The sequence below is a fragment of the Rhineura floridana genome, chromosome 1 (assembly GCF_030035675.1).
Source record: "Rhineura floridana isolate rRhiFlo1 chromosome 1, rRhiFlo1.hap2, whole genome shotgun sequence".
Lineage (NCBI taxonomy): Eukaryota > Metazoa > Chordata > Lepidosauria > Squamata > Rhineuridae > Rhineura > Rhineura floridana.
This window is the reverse complement of record NC_084480.1, coordinates 22,587,362-22,606,647: the sequence shown is the minus strand read 5'-3', so window position 1 is coordinate 22,606,647 and position 19,286 is coordinate 22,587,362. Positions and strand designations below refer to the sequence as shown.

The 19,286-nt window shown below is 41.2% G+C and overlaps 1 protein-coding gene across 4 annotated transcripts in view; it reads right to left on the bottom strand.

Moving 5' to 3' along the window:
* The window catches only part of MALT1 (MALT1 paracaspase), a 56,748-nt gene that overhangs the window by 14,448 nt on the left and 23,014 nt on the right, over positions 1-19,286 (bottom strand). For 2 of the 4 annotated variants that reach the window (XM_061615458.1, XM_061615462.1), the window contains 4 exons: positions 16,941-16,967; positions 10,489-10,521; positions 4,643-4,846; positions 203-380 (listed from right to left, as the gene is read on the bottom strand). In XM_061615458.1, the coding sequence (XP_061471442.1) occupies positions 203-380; positions 4,643-4,846; positions 10,489-10,521; positions 16,941-16,967 (442 nt within the window). Of the gene's footprint in view, positions 1-202; positions 381-4,642; positions 4,847-10,488; positions 10,522-16,940; positions 16,968-17,536; positions 17,570-19,286 lie in introns of all 4 variants that reach the window. The other 2 variants (XM_061615440.1, XM_061615450.1) reach the window with 2 other exon arrangements.

Here is a 19,286-nt window from a genome sequence, read left to right as displayed (position 1 = left end):
ATGCAACCATTTCCCTATGATTTTGATCTTGTTCTTATCTCCCAAGCCTGGAGAAGAAGACTGAAAGGCTGTGAAACTTGCATACAGGTGGTTAACTTAGTAAGAGTTAATCTTTCAGCTGTTCCATGTGACTCTTTCTGTAGAGCCAACATAGCTTCTTGAGCCTTGATCTATCAGGGAGGTGATGAAAGCAATTTCATACCTTTTTCGGCACATATCCAGTAAAAAAACATTGAGGCCAGTATCCTTTTCTTGCATCAGTTTGAGAATGTTTTGTACACATAGACAGTTTGCAGCTCGATAGGGATTTGGGGCATCAATAGGAACCATAAAACTGTTACCATAGTTTTCATAGCCATGGCCAGCATAATATAATAAACCTGGGTGGAAACAAAACACACAGTTAAAATTGTTTTTAACTATTACATTAAGCAAAATAATTCATTTAATTTAAGTTCCAGAGAAAACAACCTGGCAGTGGCAATACTGAACTAGATGGATCAGCAATCTGCCTTCAGGTAAAGTAGGTTTTTATATTCTCAAAATCACACTTGCCAAAAGGAGGGCAGGCCTGGCTATCTTAGCCAAGCTCCGTCTTGCCTTGCAGCACACTTGATGCAGCAGATGTTGAATGTGCTCCCATTTCCCCATTCCTTGGATAATGTGGGCAGCAGCCTTCTTCACTGAGATGCACTTATAGTTGTTGTTGTTATGTGCCTCCAAGTCGACTACGTCTTATGGCGACCCTATGAATCAGTGACCTCCAAGAGCATCTGTCATGAACCACCCTGTTCAGATCTTGTAAGTTCAGGTCTGTGGCTTCCTTTATGGAATCAATCCATCTCTTGTTTGGACTTCCTCTTTTTCTACTTCCTTCTGTTTTTCCAAGCATTATTATCTTTTCTAATGAATCGTGTCTTCTCATGATGTGTCCAAAGTATGATAACCTCAGTTTCATCATTTTAGCTTCTAGTGGCAGTTCTGGTTTATTTTGTTCTAACACCCAATTATTGGTCTTTTTTGCAGTCCATGGTATCCACAAAGCTCTCCTCCAACACCACATTTCAAAGGAGTTGATTTTTCTCTTATCAGCTTTTTTCACTGTCCAACTTTCACATGCATACATAGAGATCAGAAATACCATGGTCTGAATGATCCTGACTTTAGTGTTCAGTGATACATCTTTACATTTGAGGACCTTTTCTAGTTCTCTCACAGCTGCCCTCCCCAGTCCAAGCCTTCTTCTGATTTCTTGACTATTGTCTCCATTTTGCTTAATGACTGTGCCAAGGTATTGATAATCCTTGACAAGTTTAATGTCCTCATTGTCAACTGTAAAGTTGCCTAAATCTTCTGTTGTCATTACTTTAGTCTTTTTGACGTTCAACTGTAGCCCTGCTTTTGTGCTTTCCTCTTTAACTTTCATCAGCATTCGTTTCAAATCATTGCACTTATAGTAGTATATATTTATTATATGACACACTGACGTGATGAAAGCTGCAGCATTAAACTTTATCTGTTTTGCACTTTGTTTTTCAAAGAACAACTTTCCTGGCAATAATGAGCAGATACAATATCATGGCAAGCATCATGAGTGTCTGGAACAGAGACTGTAACAAGGCCTCTTGAGTTTGCAACTGAGCCTACTAAAATGCAATAAAGCATGGGTGGGGAACCTGTGGACATTCAGATGTTGGACTACAACTCCCATCAGCCCCAGCCAGGTCAGGACTAATGGGAGCTGTAGTCCAGCAACATCTGGAGGGAGCTGTAGTCCAGCAATATAGGCTCTCCCCACCTGCAGTACAGAATTAGTGATGTGTACACAGAAAGCATATTTTAAATGTTCCACAAACATTCAAAAATTACTACTCAAACACATACACAAACAAACCAGGAAGCATCCAGTGAAGTGAACAAAAAAGAGAATTATCTCAAAGATGCTAGAAAGGATGGATGTTTATTTTTAATTTTAAACATTCATCCTTTCTAGCTTCTTTGAGATAATTCTCTTTTTTTCTTCACAACTCAAAAAATGACTATGTAAACAACTAAGAACCAGACCTACTTTGGGCTGTAAACGTGGAACTAGGACAGAGGTTCCCAAACTATGGTCTATGGACCATTAGTGGACCATGAGCTTCATGCAGGTGGTCTGTGGCGTGTCTGTGAATTGGTGGTTGACTATGGGAGATAGCACATCCATCACATTCAATAGTCATATTGATTTATAATTGTATTTTAATTGCTTTGCTTTTTTCTTATATTGTATTTTATTGAATTACTATTTGAATTCTATGGAATGCAATATATAAGAAATAAAAGAAGCGATAAAAATACAATTAAAAATCATACACTATCTAGCACAGGGAATTACAATTGCGCTGATAGGCAGAAAAATCATTAAGTAGTTCACCATGTCCCATGGCAATTTTCAAGTGGTCTGTGGGGGAAAAAAGTTCAGAAACTACTGATGTAGGGCATTGTGGCAGAGACAATGTGACTCATTCCCAGTGTTATAGCTACAGACCCAGAACTGAGTGCACAAGATAACTGGCTTACATAAAAAGAACACAACTACAGCAATAACAAACAGATTAAAGATCAAACAAGATTAAATTCAAAGCAATGAGCCAAGCAGTGTACAAAACAGATAATTAAAATTAATTCAGCCAAGAGTCCAGAAAAGTTTGGATAAACGTGAAAGTTTTTAAAAGACATTTAAAGGTCATTACTGTCTCCTGCTCACAAATTACCCAAGGGAGGGCATTCCAGAGGGTGAGTGCTCCTTGAAAGATCTGGGTCCATATAGGGGGAGGAGGCCTGCTGACAAACCCACGAGGGGAGAGTGCTGTTGCACTCAGGTCCTGCTTGTAGGCTTCCCATAAGCATCTGGTAAGCCACTGTGAGAACAGGATGCTGGACTAGATGGGACTTTAGCCTATCCTGCAGAGCTCTTCATAGGTATCCTGGTTGTTTGAGGCCTTAAACGTCAACAATAAAATCTTGAACTTGGATTAGTAGCTAATAGGCCACCAGTGCAGGTGTTTCTATAGTGGTGTAAAATTTGTAAAGCTGGGTGTCCTACTAAGCAACCTAGGAGCTGCATATTGTACTAGCTGCAGCTTCCAATCCCAGCACAAAGATAGCCCTACAAACAGTGCATTACAGAGTTCTAATCATGAGATTATGATGATTTAAATGTGGAAAGGAGTGTATGGATTTTAGATGTGGATGTAGTTTGTGATTTAAAGCCTCATCAGTGTGAAGTCATAGCTCTACAGCTGTAACTAACCCAAATGTGCCCAACAAGCTAACACTAAAAAAAATGAAATGGCAAAGCATGCTGCTGTCACAAAGTCTGTGGACAGTCGTGCTGCTCCAATAAATCTTCCTGTCATTGTGACCCTTGGCTCAGGCATATCAAGGGCAAAAAGCATTCTGACTGTCAGTTTAGCCAATACAAAATGAACCATGCATCAGCTATCATCAATGAAAAAGTCTCACTCTACAATAATTTCACCTTGTCTTGGCACCTGTTGCAGAGACACATCCAATTTAACAACTGCTTGCCCCCACTTAACACCATCAGATGCTGGCTTCACCCTCCCCATAAATACCTGCAATAAATAGTTTTCATGAAAAATAAATACTAGTGGGAAGGAAGACACACAGAGCATTTTACACAACTAACAAGTAGGAGTGGGAAGATCAGTGGCTGAGCATGTGCTTTGCACATAGAAGGTCCCAGGTTCAAACTCTGGTGCCTCCAAGGAAAGGAAAAGGTTATGGGAAAGACAGATCCTGGAGAACTATTGCCAGTCAGGCAGGGCAAACTTTGGCTATATGAGCTCATTATGAGACCACTTCATATATTTTCCAATGGACGTCATAGCACAATGGTTGTTCAGTCCCTGGCATCTCTACTTAAATCTCAGGTAGCAAGTCTGGGAAAGACCCCGTCCCAAACCTTGGCGTGTCAGGTGTAGCAGATGGTACTGGACTAAAATAGACCAGTGATCTGAGTCAGCTCATGGCAGCTTAGTATGGTTAGCCTCAATAATATTCTAGACTAGTGTGAGAGCCAGTGTGGTATAGTGGCTCTTCTAGGATAGCTGTTGAGAGCCAGTGTGATGTAGCTAAGTGTGTTGGACTGGGATCTGGGAGAATAGGGTTCAAATCTCAGCCTGGCTATGAAGCTCACTGGGTGATCTTGGTCCGCTTACTGTCTCTCATCCTAACTTACCTCACAGGGTTGTTGTGAGGATAAAATCAGGAAGGGGAGAACCATGTTTGTACACCACCTTGCACTCCTTAGAGGAAAGGTAGGATATAAATGTAGCAGTAGTAGTAATCACCACCATCTTCAACTAACATAATCAGGACGGCAGTTAGTCATCCAGGCCAGCAGCCTTCTGAATCCCCATGGAACTTAAAAAAAAAAAAAAAAACTGAGTACTGCAGCTAAAATTAATGCAACATACATTTCCCAGTTTTTCAAGCATGAAAAAAGAATAACCTTTATATAAAATGTAGGAGCTTTGGTTTATAAGTATATAAGACAAGGTAATTTGGAATGGGAAAAATAAAGTAGTGCATTCTGACAATCAACGTGACAGGTTGTCATACTACTAGTTCTTACCATATACCCCTTTGTCCAGGAGCAATAAGAATTCATTTACTGCATTCCGCATCTCAGGTTCAGTAAGATCCAGCAAGGAAACCACTTTGAAGTCCAGCTGCCTCAGCAAGTTGGTCAGTTCATAAACATCCACCAATGGAGCCTTGAGCTTGGGATGATTGTAATAGTTCATGTTGCCCATCAGCAGAGCCACTTTGTCTATCGCTGCAAAAAGAAAAGAAAAGAAAACTATACAGGTTTCTGTATAGGACAGCATTTTCAGGGTTTGCCCACAGCAAGTCATACGCATGCTGAGCCATAGTCAAGATTACATACTTTCTTACATGGTGAGTACGTCCCATGTAGAAAAGGTGTAACGTGTTGTTCCATCTTATGAGATGTACCAGAGTAGTAGAGGACAAGGAATTTTAGACTGAATTAAGTCATTACGTCAAACCATGACTTTGTGTTAACCATAGTTTATTATCCAAACCGTGCTTTGAGCTTCCACATGTATAGGCAAACTAGGACTTCCGGGAAGGATGACTTCGCTTGTGCCTGCTTTTGAGACGGGCTCCCGCCTCAAAAGAAGCTTATTCAGATATAAATCAGTCAGAACATTTTTTTTTTTTGACTGATGAAATTTCTCCCGGGCAGGGAGAAACGTAGAGATCAACCTCAAAAGCCTGTTTTTGTTGGGAGGACTGGATTTCATTAATTTATGAGAAAAGGTCCAGCCAGCAATGCCGGACGGACTTCCGAACAAGCTCTATCTGATTAATGCGATACGTTTATCTTTTCTTCAAAGAGAAAACGGACTAACAGGCAAGCACCCTTCCTTCTATTATTTTTTTTACTTGGTTTAAATTGTTGCAGCAAAAAGAGATTTGTCAAATGAATCAGCTTTAAAGAACTTCTGGGTGAGCTATAACTCTTCTCTGTTAATTCACGAAATTAACAGCTTATCTCTGTTTCTATTGCAAAAAGCTGTCCTGGAAGTGCATTCTAAAGATATAAACGGAAGAGGGATTTCTATTCCGAGGAACATTATATTGTCTGGGACTATTCTCTTTTTGGTCTATTTTATTTTGACGAATCTGCTTCTTCACGACGCCACTAACTGTTTTGATGCTGGGAACTAAATTTGTTTTGTATTCTTGAACATAGAGAGATAAGGCAGGCTGCTCTGTTTATACTGTGATGTCATCAAGCCTGGAATATTAACCCAATTGTTGCTGAAATAAGAAGTGGTTCTTCTTTATTTTTGTTTTGTTTTGTTTTCGTGGTTTTAAAAATGGCAAAGAAAGTGGCTGAGAATCTGGAAGTAACTATGTTTCAGAAAATAATGGATGAGATTGAGATAACGAAACAAACCCTGCGACAGGGCAGTAAGGAGCTGAAAACTGAACTGAGCAAAATGACGCAGGAGCTTAAAGAAATAGGGGATCCTGTGAGAGAGGAGAATGAGATCAGAGATGAGAAAAGAAAAAATAAAGGGAAGATACAAGCCCTGGAGATTGGAACAAATGTGGAATTGGAAAAAGATCTGGAGTTTATGGATATTAGAAATAAAATCTACTGTTTGGAATTTAACGTTATCTCTGAAGAAATTAATGAAGATATTAGAGATAAAGTTATCAATGGCTTGGATAATCTTCTGGACTGGAATGACGTGATGGAGCTTGATATAGAGAAAATATATGGAATTAACTGCAGCCATGTGACAATGGAAAAACTCTCAAGAGATGAGCCAGTGCATTTTGTAAAAAAGAAGAACACAGATATGACTTTACAACAATATTTCAGCAACTTATTCAGAATTGATGGCAAGAAAATATTTGGGATAGAGGAAATTCCCATCAGACTCTTATTATATGACTATGGTTATGACAGCAAGATTATTATGGAATACTGATAATGGAAGATTGGACACTGAAATTACTGGACTTAACAGGACTATTGAAGATGGAAGATGGAATTAATATGGATAATGGAATAATGGCTATTGAAATTATTGGACCTAACAGATTTTGATGAGATGGATTAATCGATATGTTTATTTGGACTATGGTTATGACAATAAGATTATTATTATTATTAACGAGATGGATTAATCGACATGTTTATTAGGAGAAAAATTGATAGATATATTTCTTAAAGAATTGAAACCTCTCTTTGACTTTTTGTGGAAAGAATAAAGTAATGTTTATGAGATTTGATGATTAATTAAGATAACTACTGGAGGAAAGTGATTTTATAATATAATTTAAGAGACAGGATTGTTATATATTGTAGACCTATAACTGATTTGATCTGCGACAAATGGGAAGTCAACATTTTATTTTTTTGTTTAATCATTTTTGTTTTGTTTTGTTTTTTGTCTTTGAATGTTTTATGATTTTGTTTTGTATGTTTTATGAAAATTTGAATAAAAATTATTGTAAAAAAAACAAAAAAACAAATGTATAGGCAAACTGTGGTTTAAAGCTGCTTTGCACTCTTTAGGTGCAATGGCTCCTACAGGTGAAATGGCTGTAACTATAGCGTGGTGTAGTGGTTAAGGTGCTGGACTATGACCTGGGAGACCAGGATTCAAATCCCCACACAGCCATGAAACTCACTGGGTGACCTTGGGCCAGTCACTGCCTCTCAGCCTCAGAGGGAAGCAATGGTAAACCCCCTCTGAATACCACTTACCATGAAAACCCTATTCATAGGGTCGCCGTAAGTCAGAATCGACTTGAAGGCAGTCCATTTTTTTCATAGCATGGTGAGGGGGGTTGAGAGTGTTGAAGAAACTGAGAGCAATGCCATCAAGAGTCTAGACCAAGAGGACTGGATTAAGATGCTTCCAAACTCAGAGGAAGGCAATGGTAAAGCACCTCTGAATACCTCTTACCATGAAAACCCTATGAACAGAGTATCCAAAATGCAACAGAGGTTATCATACTTTGGACACATAATGAGAAGACATGATTCACTAGAACAGACAATAATGCTGGGAAAAACAGAAGGGAGTAGAAAAAGAGGAAGACCAAACAAGAGATGGATTGATTCCATAAAGGAAGCCACAGACCTGAACTTACAAGATCTGAACAGGGTGGTTTATAACAGATGCTATTGGAGGTTGCCGATTCATAGGGTTGCCATAAGTCATAATTGCCTTGAAGGCACACAACTACAACAACAGATTGTAAATTCAGACATTATGCAAGAGCATAGCTAGTACAAATGACAGTTTGCAAACCCACTTCAAACAATGTTTATAAAATTCTGTGTTGCTGGTCAATCACAAACCATGGTTTGTCAATTCAGACAGCATATTAATCCGTAGTTAAGCTTCCTCTGCATTGCTTTGTCATGTCATTAGAACTGAGAATTACTGTTTTTTACATTAGATATCAGAAGCTCCTTTAACACTGTATATTTACCTAGTCAGTTTAAAATATTGTTCTTAAACATCCTCAGACATTACTCAGGTATTATAAGAAAATTTGACAGTTTTCTTTGAACTTTCACGAGCTGTTCTCTTTACCTTGAATTTAATTTACTGTTTATACTTGCCAATTTAGAAACAAACAGATCATTTATAGATGAACTACAATCTGCCAAGCTCTATCACAATGAAAGCCATTTTCGAGAGACAGTTACAAATGATTTACACACTCAAGATTTCAATGGCCACCTGTTTAGAGGGCTAGTACAACAAAGAGTCATCAATACAGGCCTATTTACGCTGACAGCATAATATCTTCGAGCTGTTCTTATCCCATAAGAAGCTGTAAATAAGTACAACAATCTGCAAACTGCCTGGCTTAATGTGAACAGAATGCAGCAAAAATTCTTGCTTCCATCTGAGAATTTACAAATTGGCCATGTCACTGAAAAAGTCTGCTTTTTTTCATTGTTTATCAATACTTAGAATACAAATTTCAAGTTCTAAGCTCCGCTTTGCAGCATAAGGCCCTTGCCTTTTCAAATACAGTTTTCACAGCAATGTTGGTAGATGTTCAGTACAGTAGATAATGCCAACGCACTGATGAGACTCTGACCTGGTAATTCACAATTCAAAACTTGCATCCCTTCCACAGCAACCTCCATCAGTAAGCTGATTTAATTTTCTAAAATACTACTCCTGAAAAGGACAGAAAATCTCAGCTTCCAATTTCTATCCAATATCTTACTTGTCTTCTGTTGAAGGGAAAAATTATGAACTGGGATCATGTTTCTGTACCAAACCTGTGCACTGCTGTCTTTGTCTTACTTCCTTGATTACTGTGCACAGGTCTAGCTACTCAACCTCTCTTTAGGAATGTTCTACACAGATTGCATGGTAGCTGTGATTCTCCCACTTAGGGAGTCCCGGACTCTACATTTTTGGTAGAAAAAAACTAATATTTGTATGCTCCTCGTGAAAAAGAACCCTCAATGCTAACTAGAGAATACTAGGTTAGTTCATCTCTCCACAGGGTGTTAGTTTGCTTTCTCTGTATCTCTCTCTCTATGTGTTTAAATACAGAAGAGCATGTAATTATGACATAACCTCCTACCATATGACATAACCTCTACAGCACTACTATACTGCTGCATGAATTGCTAGGCTGTGTAGATGGTGAAATAAGCAAGGACTAATTTGTGTGCAGTTGTCTCTCTCCACCATGCAGCTCTCTCGTTTATCTCTGACAAGGGCGTAATGGGGGAGGGGGGCAGGGAGAGGAAGTGGACATAGTTGCCCTTCAGGCATTCGTTTCACCTTTCTTCCAGATCAACTAAATGAAGACATCAATCATACAGTTTGCGTGACTAGCAGGTGGGCTGCCAGGGGACCCTTGCAGAACCAACATTCAGGTTGAGTGTTCCACTTACTAGTGAACCAGCCCAGAATATTTGACAAGGTACTAATATTCAATTTATAGTAGCAAATCTGGACGACTTCATTACACCATAGAGATAAATTTCTGTAACTTAACTGAAGCGGCCCAACAGCAAACATAATATACTTCCCACTGCAATGACATTTCATGCAGCATGGGAGCCCTGCCATCATGCAAATAGTTTCCATTGTGCTCTGCTAACAGTATCCACTGACCTTTTGTTGTTTAGATCTATACTTGAATCTCTTTTATTAAGAACGTTCTTTGCTAAGAAAAGAACTGAATTCTAGGGGGAACTTTTTCTGTTTAGGTTCAAACATCCTCTATAGGGGGAAAATTTCATGTTGGGCAATGAAGCAAGAAATTACCCTTGTCTGAAAGAAACTCAGAGAGACTGCTTAATTTAGCCATTAGAAGGCTTACAATTAAAACAAAGCAATAAAATCTCACTGGTGTATTTAAGCCCAATTTCAGACTTTTGACAACTTTACAAGTCTTATTGTAATTCTGAAAGAATTATGACAGCACCAACATATAAAAACACAAAACCCATGCAGTAATAGAGATTTTTGGTTACAGTACAGTAGACATGTATATCTGGGTGGATTTTTTTTTACCATCCACTAGGTACCAAAGGGATATTCAAGAAGCAATATTACCGTGTACAGGATTTTTTCTTTTTGTTCACAAAGCCTTCTATACCAAGTATTTCTTCCCATTCAGACAAAACAGAGTTAAGCGAACTGGTGAATGAAATGTTGTTGACATTAGTGGAGTACAAAGTATTGAAAACCAAGAGTTGGTCAGCTTTCTCTAGATCAGGGAACCTGGTCCCCTTTAGTTCTTTGTCCTACAACTCCCATCAGTCCTAGTCATCATAGCTAATGGTTAGGAATTATGCAAGTTATAGTCCAAAACATCTGGAGAGCACCAGATTGGGGAAGGCTGCTCGAGATTACATCCACGTTTCTAAAGAAGCATTAAACTACTCACCAAATTGCCTTTCAGTTGACTGTTCTTCAAGATCTGTTTAAAAAAAAATGAAAAGGTTCTATTGCTGTCACATTTTGCAAACATTAAAGAAATAAAAAAGTTCTTCCAGCTTTTATATTTTAAATGTCTTTGGGTCTTTTTCTCATCTATAACATGGTTTGCAGATTTTTATGTATTCTGATTTCTAATATAATTTAAAACCAAACAGGCTACAATCCTGAGAACATGTAGCACACCATCACCCAGTCCTCTTATGTCAACCAATGTTGCAGGATACAATGCATTTGAAATTCAGGGGACTTTCCAAGGCAATTTGCAATATAATATTGGTAACGGGCTTCTGTTCAGGGGAGAGGAAAGAAGGGGAAAAAGCCCTGATAGGCATATGGAAGCTTCTGGACACACCCTAAAATGGAAAAAAAATCAGAGTCTCGGGTATAAAGCTAGAACCAAATAAGGTAATCAAGAGCACTCTTGAATATTACCCCCTAAATGTTTTCACTAATCCTGGAAACAAAGTGCCATTATACCTAATGAGAGACACGGCTGCAAAGAAAGCTAGGAAACACTGTCTTAAGGTTAAGTTTCCAGCCTTAAGATGTTGATGGCCTGTGTGAAAATAGATAGCAACACACATAAAAAGGTTATTAAACTTCTAAGTTGAAGAACCTTTCAGCAGGCAAATAATGGTTTCAAATCAATACAATGATCACAGCAACAAGTCAACAACTCTTTCCCTTTCCAGCTACTGCAAGGCAAATCCAGAAGAAGAAGAAGAAGAAAGATAAGGAAAAACCCAAACAGAGCTAAACTAAATTAATTTGCAGACTATAATCACAATCAGGACTGGATAAAACAATTCCGTGTACATAATCAAAAGGGTTGTTGTTGTTGTTTTGCTTTATTCATTTAGAAAATTATACGTTCCATCACCCTTTCTTACTCCCAGGTAAAATATTGGACTAGGTCACTATGACATTAAAGTTCAGCACCACTTGTGACATCAACACAAGCGATTCAACACAATTCAAATTTCTGGCATCTCCACAACAATGTCCCACCAGTCTGCATTACATTAAATGTTTTCACTCTCTGGTTCAAACATCATCATCATCAATTATTGTTCATCCTCCACCAGCAGGTCCCAGGGCAGGTTACAGCAGTCTAAAATTCAGTATTAAATGCAATTAAAACAAATTACACACAAGAATAGGGTGGGTCCTGAAAACACACCTCTCAAGGGCCAAAGGCCAGGTTAAAGAGTTGCATCTTTAGCATTTGCCGAAAACTGTACAGCGAAGGTGCCAGATGCCCCTCTATGGGGAGGGAATTCTACAACTTAGGGGCTGCCACAGAGGATGCTCTCTCCCAGGCCACCATCCCCCAAACTTGTGAGGGTGGTAGAACTACCCAGAAACCCCCTCTGTTGACCTTAACACCTGAGAGGGTCTGTAGGGAAGGAGGGGACCTCTCAGATATTTGAGGCCTGAGTCATTTAGGGCTTTATACACAAGTGTAAGCACTGGTCCCAGAAACAAACTGGCAACTGTTTTAGAACAGGAGTTATATGAGTATTACAAGCAACCAGTTGCAGTTTCCAAGTTGCCTTCAATGGCAGCCCCACATAGAGAATATTGCAATAATATTGCAATACTGGGGAGACCCAGTGCCTGCAGGAAGAAGGGGACTACCATCGCCCAGGGAAGAGGGAGAGCCATCTGCTGCGGCTGTCTGCCTGTCTGCTTGCTGCTGCTGCTTGGCTACCACCACCGCCCTCTCCCTGTTGAACTTCTGCGCTGCAGGTTGCCAAGCCTTGCAGGACTAGGCCCTCAGGCACTCAGCTGGCTGTTGCTGATTTCGTCCACCTGTCCCTTCCCTGGAAGGGATACATAAGCTAGCTGGCGGAGTCCTGTTTGTAGATTCCCTGGCTTTTTGTGGGATTGGCAGGTCTTGAGTTATGTGCCTGGGAGAGAGGACTCAGAGCCAAGTGAGGAGACTTGAGGGCCCCCCAGTTAGTATAGTGACGGGTAGAGGGAGATATGGCATTGTGAGGAGGACTTGCCCGGTAAGGGGAACACGACCCTGGCAGCTAACGACTGTGCCTTGTTCCGGTCCTCCCCACACCTGCAATTTTGTTGGTTGCCCTATCAGCCAGCTCTCAGGTCTCTGGATGCTGCTCCTAAACACCAGATCGGTACATAATAAGATATCCCTCATTCATGATTTAATTGTGGATGAGGCAGCCGATCTGGCATGTATAACCGAGACCTGGGTGGGTGAGCAGGGAGGAGTCAGTCTCTCCCAACTATGTCCGCCTGGGTACCTGGTTCAGCATCAGGGTAGACCTGAGAGTTGGGGAGGGGGGGTTGCTTGGTCTATAGGAGCTCCATCTCCCTCTGCAAGCACCCTGTCCATGTGACTACTGGTCTGGAGTGTTTGCACCTTGTGTTGGGTCAGCGGGACAGACTGGGGATTCTGTTGGTTTACGGCCCACCCCACTGCCCAACAGACTCCCTAGCTGAACTGACGGAGGTGGTCTTGGGTGTACTGTTGAGATCCCCCAGACTGTTGGTTCTGGGGGATGTCAACATCCATGCCGAGGCCACCTTATCTGGGGCGGCTCAGGATTTCATGGTTTCCATGACAACCATGGGACTGTCCCAACATGCCATTGGCCCAACACATGTAGCAGGGCATACTCTAGACTTGGTTTTTGCAACTGGACATGGAGATGCTGATCTGAATGTGGGGGGCCTTACATCAGTCCCTCTGTCATGGACAGATCACTGCTTGCTGAAGTTTAGACTTACAGCAGCTTTTCCCCTCTACAAGGGTGGGAGACCTATTATCTTGGTCCGCCCCCAGAGACTAATGGATCCGGATGGCTTCCAAAGGGCTCTGGGGAGTTTTCCAGCTGATAGGGCTGGAGCTCCTGTTGAAACCCTGGTTGAAATGTGGAATACAGAAATGACATGAATGCTCCTGAGCACCCTCTCCTGTGTAGAGCTCGTACGGCTCCATGGTATACCCCAGAGCTGAGAGCGATGAAACAATATAGGAGACGGCTTGAGTGCAGATGGAGATGAACTCCTGGTGGATGCAATTACACACTGGTAAGTGCCTATAATAAGCTATATTTAGGGGCAGTGAGGGCAGCAAAAAAAACCCCAGTATTTTGCTGCCACTATCAAATCATCAATCTGCCACCCAGCGGAGCTCTTCAGAATTGTCCGGGGGCTATTACACGCTGGCCCCAAGGACATGGTAGAACCATCGGAGGCCCGCTGTAATGAATTTGCTAGGCGCTTCCAGGATAAAAATTAGCATCTGCCAGAACTTAGACTCCAGTGTTATAGCAGGTGAATCAAGCGGGGTATCCAGAGCACAGCCTTGTCCCGATTTCTTGGATGAATTTCAGTTGGTACAGCTTGAGGACGTTGACAAGGTGCTTGGTCAGGTTCGTGCAGCCACTTCTGTGCTGGATCCTTGCCCTTCTTGGCTAATAAAAGCTAGCAGGGATGGAACAGCCGGCTGGGCCAGGGAAGTGATTAATGCCTCTCTGCGAGAGGGGGTGGTCCCTGGCTGCCTGAAAGAGGTGGTAGTGAGACCACTCCTGAAGAGACCCTCCCTGGACCCAGAAAATCTTAATAACTATAGGCCGGTAGCAAATGTTCCATTCCTGGGCAAGGTCCTTGAATGAATGGTGGCAGGCCAGCTCAAGACACTCTTGGATGAGACCATTATCTGCATCCATTTCAGTTGGGTTTCAGGCCTGGTTTTGGCATGGAAACAGCCTTGGTTACCCTGTATGATGACCTCTGTCGGGAGAGAGACAGGAGGAGAGTGACTCTGTTGATTCTCCTTGATCCCTCAGCAGCTTTCGATACCATCAACCATGGTATCCTTCTGGGAAGACTGGTTGAGTTGGGAGTGGGAGGGACTGCATGGCAGTGGTTCTGCTCCTACTTGGCTGGTCGGCTCCAGAAGGTGGTGCTCGGGGAACACTGCTCAGTACCCTGGACTCTCCAGTATGGGGTTCCACAGGGGTCAGTTCTGTCCCCCATGCTCTTCAACATCTACATGAAACCGTTGGGTGAGGTCATCCAGAGCTTTGGAGTGCGTTGCCATCAGTATGCTGATGACACACAGCTCTATTTCTTCTTTTCATCTTCTTCAGGTGAGGCTGTCAGTGTGCTGAACCAGTGCCTGGCTGCGACTATGGACTGGATGAAGGCTAATAAGCTGAGGCTCAATCCAGACAAGACTGAGATGCTGCTAGTGGGTGGTTCTTCTGACTGGATGGTGGATGTTCTACCTGTCCCCCTGAAGGAGCAGGTTCGTAGCTTGGGGGTTCTCCTAGAACCATCTCTGTCACTTGAGGCTCAGGCAGCCTCGGTGGCACAGAGTGCCTTCTACTAACTTCGGTTGGTGGCCCAGCTATGCCCATATCTGGACAGGGATAACCTGGCTTCAGTTGTCCATGCTCTGGTAACCTCCAGACTAGATTACTGCAAAGCACTCTATGTGGGGCTGCCTTTGAAGATGGTTCGGAAGCTGCAGCTTGTGCAAAATTCAGCGGCCAGATTGGTAACAGGAACCAGACGGTTCGAACATATAAAACTGATTCTGGCCTGCTTGCATTGGCTTCCTGTATGTTTCCAAGCTCGATTCAAGGTGGTGGTTTTAACCTATAAAGCCTTACACAGCTTAGGACCACAATACCTGATGGACCGCCTCTCCTGACGTGAACCCACCCGTATACTATGCTCAACATCTAAGGCCCTCCTCCGGGTGCCTACTCCAAGGGAAGCTGGGAGTCTGGCGACAAGGGAGAGGGCCTTCTCAGTGGTGGCCCCCAAATTATGGAATGACTGGTGTGATGAGGTGCGCCTGGCGCCAACACTGTTATCTTTTCGGGGCCAGGTCAAGACTTTCCTCTTCTCCCAGGCATTTTAGCATGTGTTTTTAAATTGTTTTTCTTTAATTGTATTTTTTAATTGTTTTTTGTGTTTTAAAATTTGTATATTGGTTTTTATTGGTTTTTAATTGCTGTAAACTGCCCAGAGAGCTTCGGCTATGGGACGGTATATAAATGTAATATATAAATAAATAATCCAATCTTTGCAATTTTCTAGCATAGGAAAGGCCATGCTGCAAGACAAGAGCCTGGAGGCTGCTGGAACTGTGACCAGGCACTGAAAAGCATATCTACAAGAGCATATCTGTTCAGAAAAACAGGAAAGTGTTCAATTTATCATCTCACTCAAGGTAAATAGCCACATTGGTAAAAACTATTAATTTAAGATGGTCATTGCCAGTTTTCCATTGCATTTGTGAAATCCTTTTTTATTTTTACCTAGCTGTGCCTGTCTTAAAAATACCATGATTTCTAGAACTTTTTCAAAATGATTTAGGGGCTGAAACAATGTTTTGCCCCATATGTAATTAAAAATTACAGCTATGTTTTATTACATATATCCTGCTTAGGTTGGCATGGTTTCTATAAGGTACTTTATATTACTGGATTAGGCACATGCCGGTCATGTCAAAACTTATCAGTCTTGAAATTATCCTATGTCAGCCATAGGTAAGTGACCATGCAAATTAGAAACATCCTCCAGCTCGTGCCTCTCAGATAAGAAGTTGCCCACCTCTGCTGGTATAAACGAAACCTCTTTGCTATATAAAAGGATATTTTACTGTTACTATACTACTTGCTGTAAGACATAGGAAACTTTCTATGCAAGCAATGTATAATTCCTACTGATTCCACAACCATGCACATAACCCACCATATATGATAATATGATGGAATAGTTTGGAACCTACAGTAGCACTTGACAAAAAGCAAACATGTGCTGCTTTAGCCAGAGAAGGATTGGCATGGCCTTTAGACAGACATTTTGGGGAATAAAATACTTTACACAATCCCTAATGGAGTCATTATTTGATACCACAGATTTACTAAATGCTTGATAGTTTACATCACAGAATTGTCATCTTATCTATTTGACATTTGGCCGTTCAGAGCTAGATCATAACTCCATGCTAATTCCAGGATAATCAGCAAAGAGGTAGATTCAGTTTTCATCCTATCTTTCTCAGTTATTTGAAGGAAAGTGTTATGAATGAAGAAACTACAGCTGAAATGCACTAGAATTGGCAATATGTGGTCTTGAAATGACAGACACAAATCCAGATTTGGTTGTTTGATCTTGTTCTATTTAGGTTCTAAGTGTTGTTGTTTTTTTTTAAGTTTATACTTATTTATTTTATTTATTTATTACATTTATTCCCCACCTTTCTTTTCATGATAGAAACCCAAGGCAGCTTACATATGGTTCGCACGCAGTCTCCCATCAAGGCACTGACCAGACCTGACCCTGGAGCTGGCCTCATGTGCCTTCAGACTATAGCCTGACTTATGCACAATTAAAAATGGTTATACTTACCAGACATTTCAAAGTCATTTACGTCTTCTGAAAAACAATATACAAAAGTGGACAAATATGTATTTGAGAAACATATAAAAATAGTTTCATGATCAGAATTTTGCTATATTTAAGAAAGTAAGAGGTGGAAGGAAAATAATACTTAAATTGTTGCATTTTATGACAATCATTTTATGAATATGATAGACAGGACCATAGCCTGATCTCATGCAGAAGGTCCCAGGTTCAATCCCCGGCATCTCCAGTAGGGCTTGGAGAAACCCTAGTCTGAAACCCTGGTGACCCACTGCCAGTCAGTGCTGACAATACCAAGGCAGATGGACTAATGGTCTGACTCAGTATAAGGCAGCTCCCCATGTTCCTACAAGATAAAGCAGCTCTACCTTCAGAGGCAAAGAAAAAGATCATCCATGGAAGATGTAAAGAAGAAATGAAAAGCTCATGCATAAATATGAAGTTATATTACACCAGCACAGCATGTAGCATTACAGCCCAACGTACCACACAATTCTAATTTAGTGACAGACCCCATAACCTCCTGAATTCCCAGCATGCAGAATTCATCAAGAAGCACTACAACATCTGGCTGACTTTACCTTCAGAGCATTCTACTGCAATAGATTTTCCTCCTTCAGTTTCAAGAAAAAAAAGAAGAATGCTGAAATGAAGTTCTTGATTTCATTAACGACGGGTGCAAAATACATATCGGAGAGAAGGCTGCTGCTCACATTTTATAAACAAAGGTTAGGAGTAAGCAGTTCTGCATAATTCATTATGATGCAGTACATAGTTAAAAGTGCTGAGTAGACAACATGTACCACTCACAATTCAATGCAGCATTGTCAAAGCTGAAAAAAAGACAGCAGCTGATTTTTCCACAAAGATCCATCTTGCTATTTAATATTCTCAAGGATGTGTTTAAAATCCCAGCTTTGACAACTGGAACCATGAGTGACTTGAAAAGAAGTTTTCTAGCCAAAACGTATGAGGGAGTGTGTGTGTAGCATTGTAATCAGGGTTTAATTTCTTCCAAAGACCCGGGGCCATTTGACACATTATGCAAAGCAAACCCAGGCTTGCCACTGAGGGTTGCATCCAAAGTTAGTCCTACTCAGAGTAGACCTAGTGAAATTAATTTTGCCCATCAATGAGTCTACTCTGATCAGTTTGGATACAACCCTCAGGGTAGAGTCAAAAAGCAGCTGCACCCAGGCATGGCTCCCTGACACATGTATACCAGTTGCTGGGAATTACAAGTGAGGATAGTGCCCTGTGCTCAGGAACTGCTTCCGGGCTTCCATTAGACATCTGGTTGACTGCTGTGAGAATAGTATGCTGGAGTAGATGGGCCTCTAGTCTGATCCAGCAAGGCTTTTTTGTGTCACAGAGGTATATATTTGCTGAATTTACATTTCTAGGTGTCTGTGTCAAACATCTTGGACACGATTCAAAGTTGTTCTTCCCAGGAGGAAAGTAAGCAAATGTTTAAATCTCTTCTGCTACTATTAAAATAATTAACTATAGCTGGATCATCCAGGCTGGTTGCAAAGTTTACACCCAGAACCGCAGAAACTTTCCCTGCAGGGTTCAGTACCTACTAGGCTTTTCAGTTTTGAAGGTGCACGCATGCGGGTATACTATCCATGTCAATCCCCTGCAGAGGTTTCCCATAAAAGGATGTTAAGTGCCCCAGCTAGTGCTGAATTCCTGTACCACAGCACTCCAGCTATGGTAACATCATTGTTCCTTATGTATACACCTACAAATGTGTAGTGTGTGGACTGGCCTTTAATTGATAGAGGCTGTGTTCTGCTTTTATGGTTGCTACTGTACATCATTCTGAACCTAGTGTTGATATACACAAGGTGGTATGCTGCCAAATTAATTCTGTATGCAATCATAACTGGTCACTTCCAAAATGTTCTTGAAGCCTCCATTCAAAAGGCAGAACCAGCTATCCAACAGTACCCCTACAGATAATCCTGATCAATTCAGATCACAGCATGCCACTAGCAGAAAGTAACCCAAAGAACAATTAACTGTGCATCAGACCTGGGAAACTTGTAGACCTCCAGATGCTGTTGGATTCCAATGTCCATCAGCCCCAGCCAGCACAGCCAATGGTCAGGGATGATAGAAGTTGCAACTCAGCAACATCTTAAGGGTCACAGGGTCACTACCCCACTGTACATGATGCAAGTAAGACAGCCAAGACACATGCTACAGAAGAGGGCAAAATAATCTACAGCAGATGCATCATCTGTCCATCATCTGAGATTCTAGTCCATCTCTTTTGCATAGCTGGGAAGCAATTTGAAATATGTGATATACACAAAAGCTGCATCA